Raw genomic sequence first — 14,826 nt, 5'->3', positions numbered from 1 at the left:
AATATGATTTATGGAGGATTGTGTTGGCAATTAACTTGTTAAACTAATTAAGTTTGCCTGGCCCTTTTAATGGGAATAAGAATACCTCAGTTGTAGCAGAAAATGCAAACCAAAGAAGAAGACTGAGAAAGAATATGAAGAAGGAAAGAAAAAAAAATGATTAACTTATTATATATAATCCTTAATGAAGATTTAATTAGAGGATAAGAATACAAAAAAGCTTTATAATAAAGGTCAAAAAGAACAGATATAGCAGCTAAGAAACAGCTGCATGAAGGCAACATGTCATGTCTCTTTCAATCCTTATGGCCACATGTTGAGAAACTAAAGAACAAATCCCCTAGGCTCAAGGCACTCTCCCAGTCTCTCTCTCTCTCTCTCGCTGTCCAATTTGTGGCCTGCCTCGCACTCACATGAAAGATTCAACATCTAAAAAGTAGAGGTTTTGGGCAGTGAAGTTTCCCTAATTAGGACCCTCCCCCAGTGCAGATGATATGCTTTGGTTTTGTCGTACGATTCAAATCAGGACATGCAATTAAGCAATGGTGGACGTACCCAATTTTCATGCATTTAATTTTCAGCAAAACTGAATGCGGTGAATGAGGAGGAATCCATTTTGTAGTGTGCTTGCTGCCACAATCCAGCTTCTTTTTTGTCACCGTTGAAAGAAAACTTTAATGTTTACGTGTTTTCCTGGAAAATGTCATGACAACGTTGCTTTTCATACTAGGTTGATTTTGTATTTGTGGTTTTCATGTTAAGTTCGTAACCAACTCGTGAGATTTCAAAAATGTCTGGTACGGTTGATTAAGTATTTTAACTTTGCATGTTGGTAGAATATCTAAAATAATTTTTAAATTATTTAAAAAATTTAAATAGCTTTTTATTTTTTATTACATTCGATTTATTTATTACTCTTAATCAAAATGTCACTTACTATGTTATATCATATAATGTTGAGATGCCATAGTGGATGATTGCATGACATTTTGATTATATACTGATATGGTTATATGGTGCCGATAAGTCATAGTAGATGATAACATGACATAATTATATGATATTAATATAACATGTTGATATGTCATAATGAATAATGACATAACATGCTAATATGATATGATGACACAATCACATTTTCATTCTTCACGTCAACACCATGCATATAACATAAAAATTTACAAGTGATATTTTGACTAACGATTTAACTAATTGTAATTAGTCAATTATTAGTCATATAAGTCTATTTAACTCAAAATAAATGTATAAACCTTTAATTGAATACAATAAAAAAATAAAAACTTATTTACATTTTTTTAAATACTTAAAAAGTTTTTTAAATTATTATACTATTTTTTTTTACGAATGTAAGCAGCCATTAAATAAGAATTTGTACTTATAAAACGGACCAAAACATATATGCATGAGAAATTCAATAATTAAGGTTGAATATGATCCATGTTTTTTTATGGGATTTTGCAAATTTCCTTTGATAAAATTTATATTTATTTATTGGCTAGGTTTTCTCTAAGTACATTTCGAACATTTTTGAATTCTATGTATTGGAAACAAACCTAGTTCTTGTTCAGAATTTTTATATATATATATATTAATTAATTAATAGTTTATGAATTTGGATATCCTCTTGACGCATGAGGTTTGGAAAATATGTAATTTATGTTGAGATATATTCATGGTAATCAATGCTCGGCATTAGGCATAATTAGTTGTCTTGTCTACATGGATCTAATCCAATCCCTCAAAAGTTGAATATTGCCCAGGGTCGGAAGCCACTAATGTAACTTCCCTTACTTTGTCCAGCGATGATTGTGGTGTGGGGAAGACTGCACTATCCCTTCCCCAATTGGCCATTGCTGTTCTGCTGGAGAGAATGGCCATGGTTGTACCATCAATTATTTCTTTGATTCACTTCCTTGGAAGGTTGAGCAGACTTGGTGTAGACTTTAGAACATTATGGCAAAACGGCAATGCGAGCAGAGCAGTTAAGCTAAATCATTTCTGTGATTGGGAGCTCATCACTGTGCTGCTCTTTTTAATCTACACTTTCAAACTCTATTCCTTCCTTTATTATCTTTTGGTTCAAATCATGGTTTACTTATATCTTTTTTTTTTTTTATGTACAACATAACTCCTTTTACTTAGAGCCTGTTTGGCCATATTTTTTTTTAACTTAAAAATTAATATGAAATTTTTATAAAAAATAATTACTTTTAAAATTAAGCTAAAATTATTTAATAAATTTTTTTTTATAAGTTATAATTTTGGTTAAAATTATTGTAAAGGGTTTTTTTTTTAAAGATAATATTATAATTATTTTTAATTGATGAAGATATTTTTTAAATAAAAATAAAAATTCTCTTGCATTTTTAAAAAAAAATAAGAAAAAGCTCTTCACATGAACTTTTTTTGAAGCTTTTTTTTTCAAAATTTTATTCTTTAAAAAAAATTATTTTTTTTAAAAGCTTTTCAAAATTTATATTTGACTTGATTTTTACTTTTAAGAAGTAGATAAGTTGAAAAAAAATCAGACCAAACAAGCACTTAGAGCTAAAACAAGTATAAAATTATTTATTTATTTATTTAGATTCTCTTTTGCTGCTTGTTTTTTTACTTTTTGAGGAGTTGTTACAAAACAAAAACAAAGAAAATAAAAAGTTATATTAATTAAAATGAATTTATAAGTCGTTCAAATATATTATGTGGTTTTTTCATGTAAACAGGCTTTTTGATAAAAATTAAAAAAAAAAATCAGACGGGGATTAAAATATTTAGGGGCAAAAAATGGAGATTAAAAATAGTTAAAAAAACATGTTAAAACCTTTTCTGGATAGGTTTTTAGGCGGAATCTAGAAAACTCTGGATAATGAAGCCCTTCAAATTTCATCCAGATGATGGACTATTATGTTCTTAAAGCCCGAACAGCTTGATGGGTCCAATGATGGCCCAAATTAGAACCAAGGGAGTTCAAGGATTATTTAGGAAAAAACGAAACAAATGGAGCCCATGACTGGTCTTCTTGAAGACGTCGTCGTTTAAGATCTAAAGCAGGTTTTCTGCTGATTAGACAAATCGTTGTTTACCTCGTTCTCCTTCTAAGCTTCGGAAACAACCGTCCTGGCAATAGCAATAACCGATTTATCTTCCGAAAAGGTTAGAAACGAGTCCGCATTTGCCCTTCTTTTCCAACCAAAAAAACAAAACATTTAAGAGTGGAGAGCTTAATCATTAATTTTTTTTTGAAAAAAGAATAAGTTTTTGGCGTTTTAATTTTCGGACAGTGATCCGAAAGCCGATCCGTGATCGAGAAGGGAGAATGTACCAGTGGAGGAAGTTCGAGTTCTTCGAGGAAAAATTGGGAGGAGGGAAATGCAAAATCCCAGAGGAAATCGGTGGAAAAATTGAGTGTTGCTCCAGCGGCAGAGGGAAGCTGGTGATCGGCTGCGACGACGGCACTGTAAGCCTCCTGGACCGCGGCCTCAACCTCAATTTCGGCTTCCAAGCTCACTCTTCTTCCGTCCTCTTCCTCCAGCAGCTCAAGGTGCAAAAAAAAATGAAAGAAAAATTATTTTCTTCGCAATTCAACTTCATAGTATATTAACTTTAATTGATTGATTGATTTTTTCCCCATTTTTTGATAAATTAGCAACGAAATTTCTTGGTGAGTATTGGAGAAGATGAGCAAATATCACCGCAACAATCAGGGATGTGCCTGAAGGTATTTGATCTTGATAAAATGCAGCCAGAAGGATCGAGTACCACTAGTCCTGATTGTATTGGAATTTTGCGTATTTTCACCAATCAGTTTCCTCAAGCTAAGGTATTTTTCTTTTTTTTTTTTTTGGCTCTGTAGTAAATAGCAAAGAGTAGTGAAGGCTAAAAGCAATGACCAAACTGAACCTTAGCTAAATCAACTCGTGGAATACCTTAGACTAGAGTTTATATTATTTTTAAACTCTTAATGGGAGTCCGTGTGCTTTGCAGATCACATCATTTTTGGTCTTAGAGGAAGCTCCGCCGATATTACTTATAGCTATTGGGTTAGACAATGGTTGCATTTACTGCATCAAGGGAGATATTGCACGTGAAAGGATAACCCGTTTCAAGCTTCAGGTTGATAGTGTATCTGACAAAGGAAATTCACTGATTACAGGACTAGGTTTTAGATTGGATGGTCAAGCCCTTCTATTGTTTGCTGTAACTCCAAATTCAGTGAGCTTGTTCAGCATGCAGAACCAACCTCCTAGGCGGCAAATTTTAGATCAGATTGGATGCAATGTCAATAGTGTCACAATGAGTGACCGCTCGGTATGCATTTTTCATGCCCTATTTTTTTTTTTTATGGTGCCTTAATAACCATAATATGTTATCTTAGAAAAAGAAGTGTTTCCTTGTTGTTTTCTGATTAGGAGTTGATAATTGGTCGACCTGAGGCTGTGTATTTCTATGAAGTAGATGGACGCGGTCCGTGTTGGGCTTTTGAAGGAGAGAAGAAGTTTTTAGGGTGGTTTCGTGGATATTTATTATGTGTTATTGCAGATCAAAGAAATGGCAAGAATACTTTCAATGTTTATGACCTCAAGAACCGGTTAATAGCACACAGTCTAGTGGTTAAAGAAGTTTCTTACATGCTTTGTGAATGGGGTAATATAATACTTATAATGACTGACAAATCAGCTTTGTGTATCGGTGAGAAGGATATGGAAAGCAAGTTAGATATGCTCTTCAAGAAAAACCTTTACACTGTAGCTATCAACCTTGTTCAAACTCAGCAAGCTGATGCTACTGCAACTGCTGAAGTATTGAGGAAGTATGGCGATCATCTATATAGCAAACAAGACTATGATGAGGCTATGGCTCAGTACATCCTCACCATTGGTCACCTTGAACCTTCATATGTAATACAAAAATTTCTGGATGCACAAAGAATCTACAACCTTACAAATTACTTAGAAAATTTACATGAGAAGGGGCTTGCCTCTAAAGATCACACTACCCTTCTGTTAAACTGCTATACAAAATTGAAAGATGTCGAAAAGCTGAATGTGTTCATTAAGAGTGAGGATGGTGCTGGGGAACATAAATTCGATGTGGAGACTGCTATAAGGGTCTGCCGTGCAGCCAATTACCATGAACATGCCATGTATGTTGCAAAGAAGGCAGGGAGACATGAATGGTACTTAAAGATTTTGCTTGAAGACCTCGGCAGATATGATGAAGCATTGCAATATATTTCAAGCCTTGAACCAAGTCAAGCTGGGGTGACAGTCAAGGAATACGGGAAGATTCTCATCGAGCACAAACCAGGAGAGACAATTGATATACTCATGAGGCTTTGTACTGAGGATGTAGATTTGGCTAAAAGTGGAACCTCAAATGGTGCTTACTTATCTATGTTGCCATCTCCTGTTGATTTCCTCAACATTTTCATCCATCATCCACAATCTCTGATGGATTTCCTTGAAAAATATGCTGACAAGGTAAAAGATTCTCCTGCTCAAGTAGAGATTCACAACACACTCTTGGAGTTGTACCTGTCCATTGATTTGAACTTCCCTTCAATTTCCCAAGCTAACAATGGAATAGATTTTAATCTTAAAGCGAAACCAGCAGCCCCTGCAATGTCAAGGGCAGTGTATAATGGGAAGTTAACTGTAGATGGTAAGAATTCATATTTTGAAAAGGATACTCTGGAAAGACGTGAGAGAGGGCTACGCTTGCTTAAGAGTGCATGGCCATCTGACCTGGAACATCCACTTTATGATGTTGATCTCGCTATCATCTTATGTGAGATGAACGCATTTAAAGAAGGCTTATTGTATCTCTATGAGAAGATGAAGCTTTATAAGGAAGTGATTGCTTGTTACATGCAAGCTCATGATCACGAGGGATTGATTGCATGTTGCAAAAGGCTAGGGGATTCTGGTAAGGGAGGGGATCCCACTCTTTGGGCAGATCTTCTAAAGTATTTTGGGGAACTTGGGGAAGATTGCTCTAAAGAAGTGAAAGAAGTATTGACCTATATAGAAAGGGATGACATCTTGCCTCCCATTATCGTCCTTCAGACACTTTCAAGGAATCCATGCCTCACACTATCTGTTATTAAAGATTACATTGCTCGGAAACTTGAACAAGAATCAAAGCTGATTGAAGAGGACAGACGGGCTATAGAGAAGTATCAGGTTGGTGTACCAAGTTGCTTTCAATGATTTTTCATGTTACAAGGTTTATTACCTCTCTTTCAATCACCTACCTGCAGTGGAAGGTGGTTATTGATCCGTTAATAGTTTCAGGAATTATTTATCTAGAGAGTGTGGCCATTAAACATTCCATATCATACCACATTTAAAATATATATATATATATATTAAAGTATCATGAAGAGATTAAAACAATATTTTCTAAGCATGTGAGCGAAAAGAAGACAAATTAATTGTAATTTAAAACTGCAATGCTGCAATGGATAATCTTTGCTGCCCTTTGCATCATTCAGTTATTTAGTTTCTTTGGCGGAAATGATTCATATATATTAAACCAGTAAAGAATTCATATTTAGTGGCATACCATGCATTCTTCATTGTGAAGCCCATTAACTTACACAACATAAAATTTGTCCATTTCTTTCCAAAATGATTGAAGCCGTGAAGAAAGATGGATTTTTTTTTTTTAATGCTTTGAAATTTTCCATGATAATCATATCGCAAGTACAAGAACTATGTTCAATCACTGTTCTTTATTTTTCATTTTAATTCAAGGAGTCTCTGAATTGCACAGGAAGACACATTGACGATGAGAAAAGAAATTGAGGACCTTAGGACAAATGCCAGGATATTTCAGCTGAGCAAGTGCACTGCTTGCACTTTTACCCTTGACCTCCCAGCTGTCCACTTCATGTGTATGCACTCATTTCATCAACGTTGCCTTGGTGATAATGAAAAGGAATGCCCTGAGTGTGCTCCTGAGTACAGATCTGTAATGGAAATGAAGAGAAGCTTGGAACAGAATTCAAAAGATCAAGATCGATTCTTCCAACTAGTTAAGAGCTCGAAGGACGGGTTTTCTGTAATTGCTGAGTATTTTGGAAAGGGGGTCATTAGCAAAACTAGTAATGGTCCCACAGGAACTGTTAGATCTGGAAGCACTTATTCCAGCAGTGGCTTCTAAATTTTGTTGGTTGTTGTAATTTGTAAGTGTTTTTTCTTTGCATTTCTCTCCTCGTTCTTTGCATTTCTGGGTCAATGTTGTTTTGAATCACCGTGACTGGTGGTTAAATAGAGTGAGACGGGGATCACAGCTTTGTTGAGGCACCTGCCCTTGTATAATTTTGATGGACCAATAGTTCCTTTTCCCAATTGGATTAGCTGTTCAATGGTGAGACTTCCAAAGTTCCATGGTGAGTAAATTATCAGAAGGATACGACTTGTGTTATGTTTCAAAATGGAATACTCATCTGCTGTCTTCACTCAGAAGGCACAGCAACACAGCTATGAGGGTTCCACTATTCTGGCTCAACTGGTGAGTTATTGCAGCATTATTTCTTGTGTGATTTTTCTTACTCTGAGGTTGCAAGCCAGATGTTTTCCTTCTTCTCTGGCAAAGAAAGAAATCAACTCGTTCTAACAATTCAAAAGTGTATGCTGTGTACGATTATTCTGGGCACAGGCTAGATTTTAGGTGTGAAAAACTTGTGTTGCTTTGTAATTATCATCATAAAAGTTATAAGCTGTAACCTACCGGTATGATTTGATGCAGTCTAATTTTTGGTTATTGGGTTATTGTTACGCAAAGGAATGTAATGTATGTGAGTTTTTGAAATGGTATTGTAGTTAATTGGCTTTGATTTTTGTTTAATGCCCAAAACCAGTGGCAGTTGTTCTCCCTAATTCTGACCCTTGATGGGGCAATGATCTTGCCACTCGGTCTGGTGATGCTTAACTCAAGGATCCGACTGGGAATGGATTGTTAGGGGCAACCAACATATGGTGGAAATCAGGGTTTGTTGTTGTGTCTAGTTCCTATTGTTCAGATGCTACTGCGAGCTTTTGTCCTGGAAAAGCAGTTGCGTCGTCACCTTTGCAAAAATGTCTCTGCCAGCTAAGTTGTGGCCCATCAGCAAACTCATCAAACCTAATTTTGTCCGAGTGCTATCAACTTGTGCACATAAATCAAGCTTTGTTTGTCCTACCAAAATCTCTCAAGCTATGTTCATTTAAAAGGATCTAGCATGGGTTTTTTTTTTTTTTTTTTGAAAGGCATCTAGCATGGTTGTGCTGGATGAAGTATTGGCCATGATATTTGTGATGGGGACCTACAAAAGGATTCAAATCCAACTACCGATTTTTGTTTGCGTGCCATGCGTCCCCGTATATCTGGGAATCTAGTGTTGTGAAAGGAGTGTCCTGAAGCGCTTGTAAGATTGCTTTTCGTCTGCCATGGGCATTTGTTGGTTGGGAGTTTTAACATTTTCCTTGTTTAGCCATCTAACTTTGACGCCTGGAAACTGGTTTCTCAAATGCCAGTACAACTGCTGAACCATTCAGCACTGATTGACGGATTATGAACCCTATGTACAAACAAGTCAGCGGTTGCAATCATGGCGTTTTGATTGACCATGTGGTTTGTCCAAAGCATGATTTCTGTTTGTGCTGATCAATAATGAGGGAGTCATGCAACAATTGTCAATCACACTTACGTGGCTTCATTGCTTGTATCTGCACCAGCTCGGCATGTGCCTTTGGCATTCAAAACCTTAATTCTTATCCAGGGCAAATTGGGGAACATAGCTCAGCTTTTATCTAGGGACCATGGCCAACAAGTTGATGCCCGTACCTATCAGGCTATACAAACACTCCTCTCAATATGCTTATTTACGGTCCTAAGCCTTTTATTTTCATTTTGGACAAGGTGGGGAGAGCGAGTGAATGCGGGTTCAGCTTTTCTTTAAAAGCTTTTTATTACTAAATTGAGACTTTACCTAATTTAAAACGTCTCCATTTAAGTCATATCAAAGGCAAAGCAATTTGGTTTTCGCAAATATTGTAATTGTCATTTTCAGGCTTTTGTCTAAATATATTCCATACCATTTTAAAATAATTCATAATTTGTTCCCTTCCTAGGTAAAAATGATAACTTATGTAATTACGTTAAAAACCATGTCACGATTTGGACTTTAAAAAAATTATTTCATGTCAGATAATATAATTAAATAATCATGTCAAAAATTTTACTAATAATATGATATACAATTTTTTTATTGAATAATATACCCTCTACACACCATACGACGTATCACTAAGAAGTTAATTGATTAAAACATGATTTCTCTAGTAATTGAATATTAATAATTAAGTTTCAATAATCAAGAAGTGCTAAGTTATATGAATTAATTTATTAACATAATTAATAAGTTATATGTTAATCAAAGGCAATTACTACTTAAGAGTTTGCTTAATTAACCTATATTAGACATATTTCGATATAATAGTAAGACTGTCATATACTTAATATTTTTATGTCTTTATTCTCCAAATGTGATGCAAAGTCGATTTCATATTGTGTTTGGGCTCCTTTGATGAAGTTGGGTTCTAAAGATTGCGTTACGCAGCCTCTCACTAATCTATTTAATTCTCATATTAAATGGTTTTGACTCTTTTTTTAAAAGGAAAAATACAAATAAATAAATAGATGAAAGTGAGGCTCACCCAAATTAAGAAAAGAAAATGCGGGCGGTCAAAGTAGGATTATGGGCGAAGATGTGCTGGCTGTTCCCATTTCATCATAATCACTGCTGCGATGTGCTACCTTTTGTTATTCGACCGTAAAAAATAAATAATAACAATAATAATGTAATTAAATTTGATCTTAATATAATAATTTTTAAATATGATTTCAACTTGAATTTCAATTTTGTTATTGTAAAAAAAATACTTTTTTGCTCATTTTGTTTGTCAATCTTTTTTTAAAAATCTCAAAATTATAATTTCTTAAATATTTAATATTTTTTCCATAATTTTTTTACTTTTTAACATTAAAAATTATGAAAAATCAATTTATAAAAAATAATATTTTAATTTAAAATCAAAAATATTTTTCTTAAATTTTATGAAAATTAAATAGAAATAATAAATTTACGACAGAAAGAATAATAACAACAAAAATCCTTTTCATTAATTTAATATAAAAATTTAGAGACAAATTTGAGGTATTTTTGTCAACATGAAGAAAATTGAACCGATCCACCCACGCCTCTAATTCCAAGTCAGCAATCCTTAAAATGCGGTAGCCAAAGCCCAGAACATAACTGTACCCTAACTTCACCACATGCTACACGTGCACCTGAGCCATGGGCCTTCCCAGTCGCACATTACCGTGATTTTCATGACCTATTTTCGTTTTAACCTTGACCAACATCATCACTGTCAAAGTTGAGTAAAATTAAATCAGATTAATTATTAATCTAATTTGAGTAAAATGATTTACTCTAATTGATCTATTGAATCAATTAATTCAAAATATTTAATCTAATTGATTTTTTAGAAAGTTCTCAATTTTAAAATTTTTGAGTCAATTCATCCAAAAAACTAAACTAAACTAATTATATACATATAAAAAATATTTTGTATATATATATATATATATATATATTAAGAAGAATTGATAATAAACTTAATTAATAATATACTTAAAATATAATAATCTATTAATGTACGTATATAAATTAAATTATACTAATTTAATATTAATTATATATTTATTTATAAATTTGTATTAATATGAACTTACAAATTATATATTTTAAAAGATATAACTTATATCTTAACATTATAATATATGATAGTAAATATCGCACTTATTAATATGTTATAATTATTACACTTTAGTAATATTTCATAATACAAAATATTATGAATATATATAATTGTATAAATATATTATATATATACATATATTTAATTTGTACATGAGTATTACTACAACTTATAATAAATTTTATTTATATGATTACACTTAATAACTTTATTAGTTATCACCTTAGTTTTAATAACATATTATTTATAATTAGTTAATATTTATACAAACTTTAAAATAAAAATTATAACATATAAATTGTGTCATTAATTTCATATATAAATATATATATATAATAAAGTAATACATATAAATATATACTATATAAAATTAACATATTACTTATACTTATTATAAATAAGTAATTAATATTTTATAAAATAATTAATTTAGTTAATAATTAATAAAAAATATATTATAAATAAAGAATAAAATAATATTGGTTTGTTTATAATTTAGTAATATTAAGTATATTATATTATACATTAATGTTAACATATTATGAATATCTAAAGACATTATTATTAATAATTATTCATTATATAGTAAAGTTTAATATAAATATATTAAAGTTTATAATTATTTGTAATTATTAATTTATTAATAAAATATAAAATGTTTAAACTTTTGTTGTATAAGAACTCGAACTTATGTGTGGATGGAAAGTAAACCAAGCCTTTACTAAGTGTGAGTGAAGAAACAAATGTTTGTTTTTTTTTTATATTTAGATTTTTTGTATATTTTATAATTATTGATGAAATTTATAAGTTTTAATATTGTAATTTATAAAAAAAAAGTGATAAAATTTTGATCCATTAATCTAAAACCGAATCGACCGAATCAATTTTATATTTGATAGGTTTGGTCTTCCCTAATGTTTAGTGAGTTTTAGTTAATTTTCTAAAACTATTTAATCTATTTAATTTTTAGGTATGATGGACTTATCACATATCCCACATCAATAATAAATGGTGTGGGTTGCACGTTTTCACTCATGAGCAATGCGAATTACGAGGTATGTTATAATTAGATAAACTTAATTTACCATATGTTAGGTTCAAATAAATATGAGGGAGTAGTATTCCTAATTTGTTATTATTATTATTATTTAGATTTATATAAACCATTGCTATTACTCATTCTTTGCATGTTTGAAAATTCATAGCAAGTAATATCTTAAGTAGGGTTTATTCTCGATATTTCTTACAAATCTAGAGGTAAGGTGTTTCGCGCCCTCCTTATGTAATTTATTTTATTAATTAATTAAATTTTAATACGATAGCTACGCTTTGAAAAATTTTCAACATAAAAAACAAAAAAAAAATAAGGTGGATCCTGGCTATATAAACATTAGTCTTCCACCACTTATCAAATATATCTTTTGGGTTGAAAACGTGAACTCATGATTTATAAGCTTATTTAAGTTTGAAAAGTGGAGTCTTATGAGAGATACAAGGATCGAGGTAGATCTAGATTAGTATAAGAGTCTTTTTCCTCTGTGGGTAAAAAAGCCAATGTAACGACGGTGTTGCACAATTGAGTGGAGTAAAATGTTATAGATCTCACATCAATGAAAGATGAGTGAGCTTTGGATATAAAAATATGAGTCTTCCATTATTTATTAGATATGTTAATTAGTTTCGATCCATGGTAGGACCATATAAGTCAATCTACCTAGTTACTTACCCTAATCAGGGGCGAAGCTTCCTTATGTGATGGGAGGGCCATGGCCCCCCAAAACTTTTAAAATTTTTTCCATAACATATAAAAATTTTTAAATTTTTTATATATTCTATTACTACCTCCCTCAAAATAATGTTTTATTTAATAATTAATATAAATAAAAAATAATAAAATAATTTCACTTATCTTACTTAACTTTAAATTTTTTTAATTTATATTATTATTATTATTATTTATATTTATTTTTTATTTGTATTTTATTTGTTCATATGTTATAAGTTTCTATAAATATTCTTTCTCAAATTTCTACAAACCATTAACCATATTCTTTTTCTTTTTTTTTTTGTTATGTAATATGTGGTATCTACCTTCTACTTGCTATATTCTTCTTTTTTATATTACATAAATTTTATTTTCTATGATTTTAATATTTAAAAATTAATAAATTATTATATAATTCTCAAATATAAATTGTAATATTATATTGTTATTTAAAATTTTATCAACGTATCATTTTTTTATTAATCCTGATTATAAAAGAAAAAATTAACTTGAATATATTTTTTTTATATGCTTTATATTTTATATTTAGTTAAAATAAAATTTTCTTGAATATATAGTATTTAAATAATTCTGATTATATAAAAAAATTATTAATCTTATATATCATTTTTAACTATTTATATTTTACAAATTATAGTTTTATATTTAGTTTTATATTTCTATTGTCAATATTTTTATTATTAATTAAATTTAACATATTAAGATTTTAAAATTGTTAACTCTTATTTAATTGTATTTAACTTCTCCAATAAAATTTGACTAGCTCCACCCCTAACCCTAATCACCGTTAGATTTAAGTTTCAATGCATAATAAAACTATACAATCCAATTCATCAGTTTACTTACCCTAATCACCGCCATTTTTTATTAAGGAATGATGGGCCCCCCACCAGTTACATCATAATCATCTGCGGGTACATTGCACAATCTCGACAGGACTGGACCACGTGGGACTAAACTGAAAACTAGATACTTTGGAATAGACCGTGTCTTCGTTTTTAGCCTGTTACCTATTTTTCTGTTAAAATAGATAAATAGTTCTACGAAAAAACCAAATGGACAATTTTGCCCTTATCGCTTAAGAAAGACGGTATTACCCCAGTAGTTCCTAAATACTTTTTTAGTTTGATCTTTTCAACTTTGACTTTAATTATTTATAACATTTAATTAAATTAAATTTTAATAAATAAACATTTCGAACCTAATTTAGACAAAATTTTGGAAGAGTATTTTTTTAATAATTATTTACAAATAAAAAGTTGTCAAATTTTAAAAATTAATTAAAAAAATCAAATTTAAATACTAATTACGAGGCAAATAAAGTATTATAATTTATTAATAAAATATCAAAACGTAATTAGGTTATTTAGCTTTAGATAAAAGAAAGATATGTGTTAGACGTGGAATAAAAATCATTAAATAATTAACATCAATGGAAAAATTATTGATAAAATTTAAATTTAAAATTAAAATTTCTCTTATGGAGACAAAGAGTACCAATTGAACCAATCTTTTGTTGATATGTTTTCTCTTATTGTTTGATCACATTATGAGGTGTAGTAAGTAACTCAAGAAAAAGATTAATGATGAGATGGGCCATGTTGTCTTGATAAAGAATTAAGGCCCTTTATTTTCTATAGAATCTATTTGAGACATAGGCTAAAGTCACTAAACTGCTGCTTTTACTATTTGAAATGTGCAGTTTGCATAAGAGTACAACCACAATTTGTTATAATTATTGTAATTCTTTTATTAAAATATAAGGAAGTATACTTAATATTTTCATTCCACACCACACAAAATGTTCTATACGAGATAAGTAATTAACTTGATTTTATATTTTATGTACTAATCATGTATAGTTTTTATATAACGTCAAATCATCAAATCTTGACACTTTATTAATGAGATATTAAAAAAAAAAGTAGATAAAGCAAGTTTTAATATCAACTTTTTATTTATTTCAAAATAATACTTTATTAATGAGGTGTCAGGACTATAAATGCATCAAATATATTTCTAATGAACATTCCTTATAACGTAAATGATAAAATTATTTTGCAATATTTGGTAAGAAAAAAAGATAATATAATTTTAGTGTAACATTTTATTATGATCACAATATAGCTAATAAAAATAATCACATTACCAATTTAAATGAATGTTTACCTGTTTTGACAAGTGGATAAAAAAATTATTTTTATTTTTTTTTGC

At 30.4% G+C, this 14,826-nt stretch overlaps 1 protein-coding gene across 1 annotated transcript; it reads left to right on the top strand.

The window, feature by feature from the left end:
- Positions 1–3,092: 3,092 nt before the first annotated feature.
- VPS11 (vacuolar protein sorting 11) lies at positions 3,093–7,856 on the top strand. Its single transcript, XM_088809759.1, has 6 exons — positions 3,093–3,171; positions 3,300–3,559; positions 3,665–3,838; positions 4,003–4,326; positions 4,428–6,200; positions 6,793–7,856. The coding sequence occupies exons 2-6, from the start codon at positions 3,335–3,337 to the stop codon at positions 7,180–7,182; spliced, it is 2,886 nt and encodes a 961-aa protein (XP_088665885.1). The 5' UTR covers positions 3,093–3,171; positions 3,300–3,334; the 3' UTR covers positions 7,183–7,856.
- Positions 7,857–14,826: the final 6,970 nt, after the last annotated feature.

The sequence above is a fragment of the Theobroma cacao genome, chromosome 1 (assembly GCF_053813885.1).
Source record: "Theobroma cacao isolate CCN51 chromosome 1, ASM5381388v1, whole genome shotgun sequence".
Classification (NCBI taxonomy): domain Eukaryota; kingdom Viridiplantae; phylum Streptophyta; class Magnoliopsida; order Malvales; family Malvaceae; genus Theobroma; species Theobroma cacao.
This window is presented reverse-complemented; position numbering and strand designations above follow the sequence as displayed.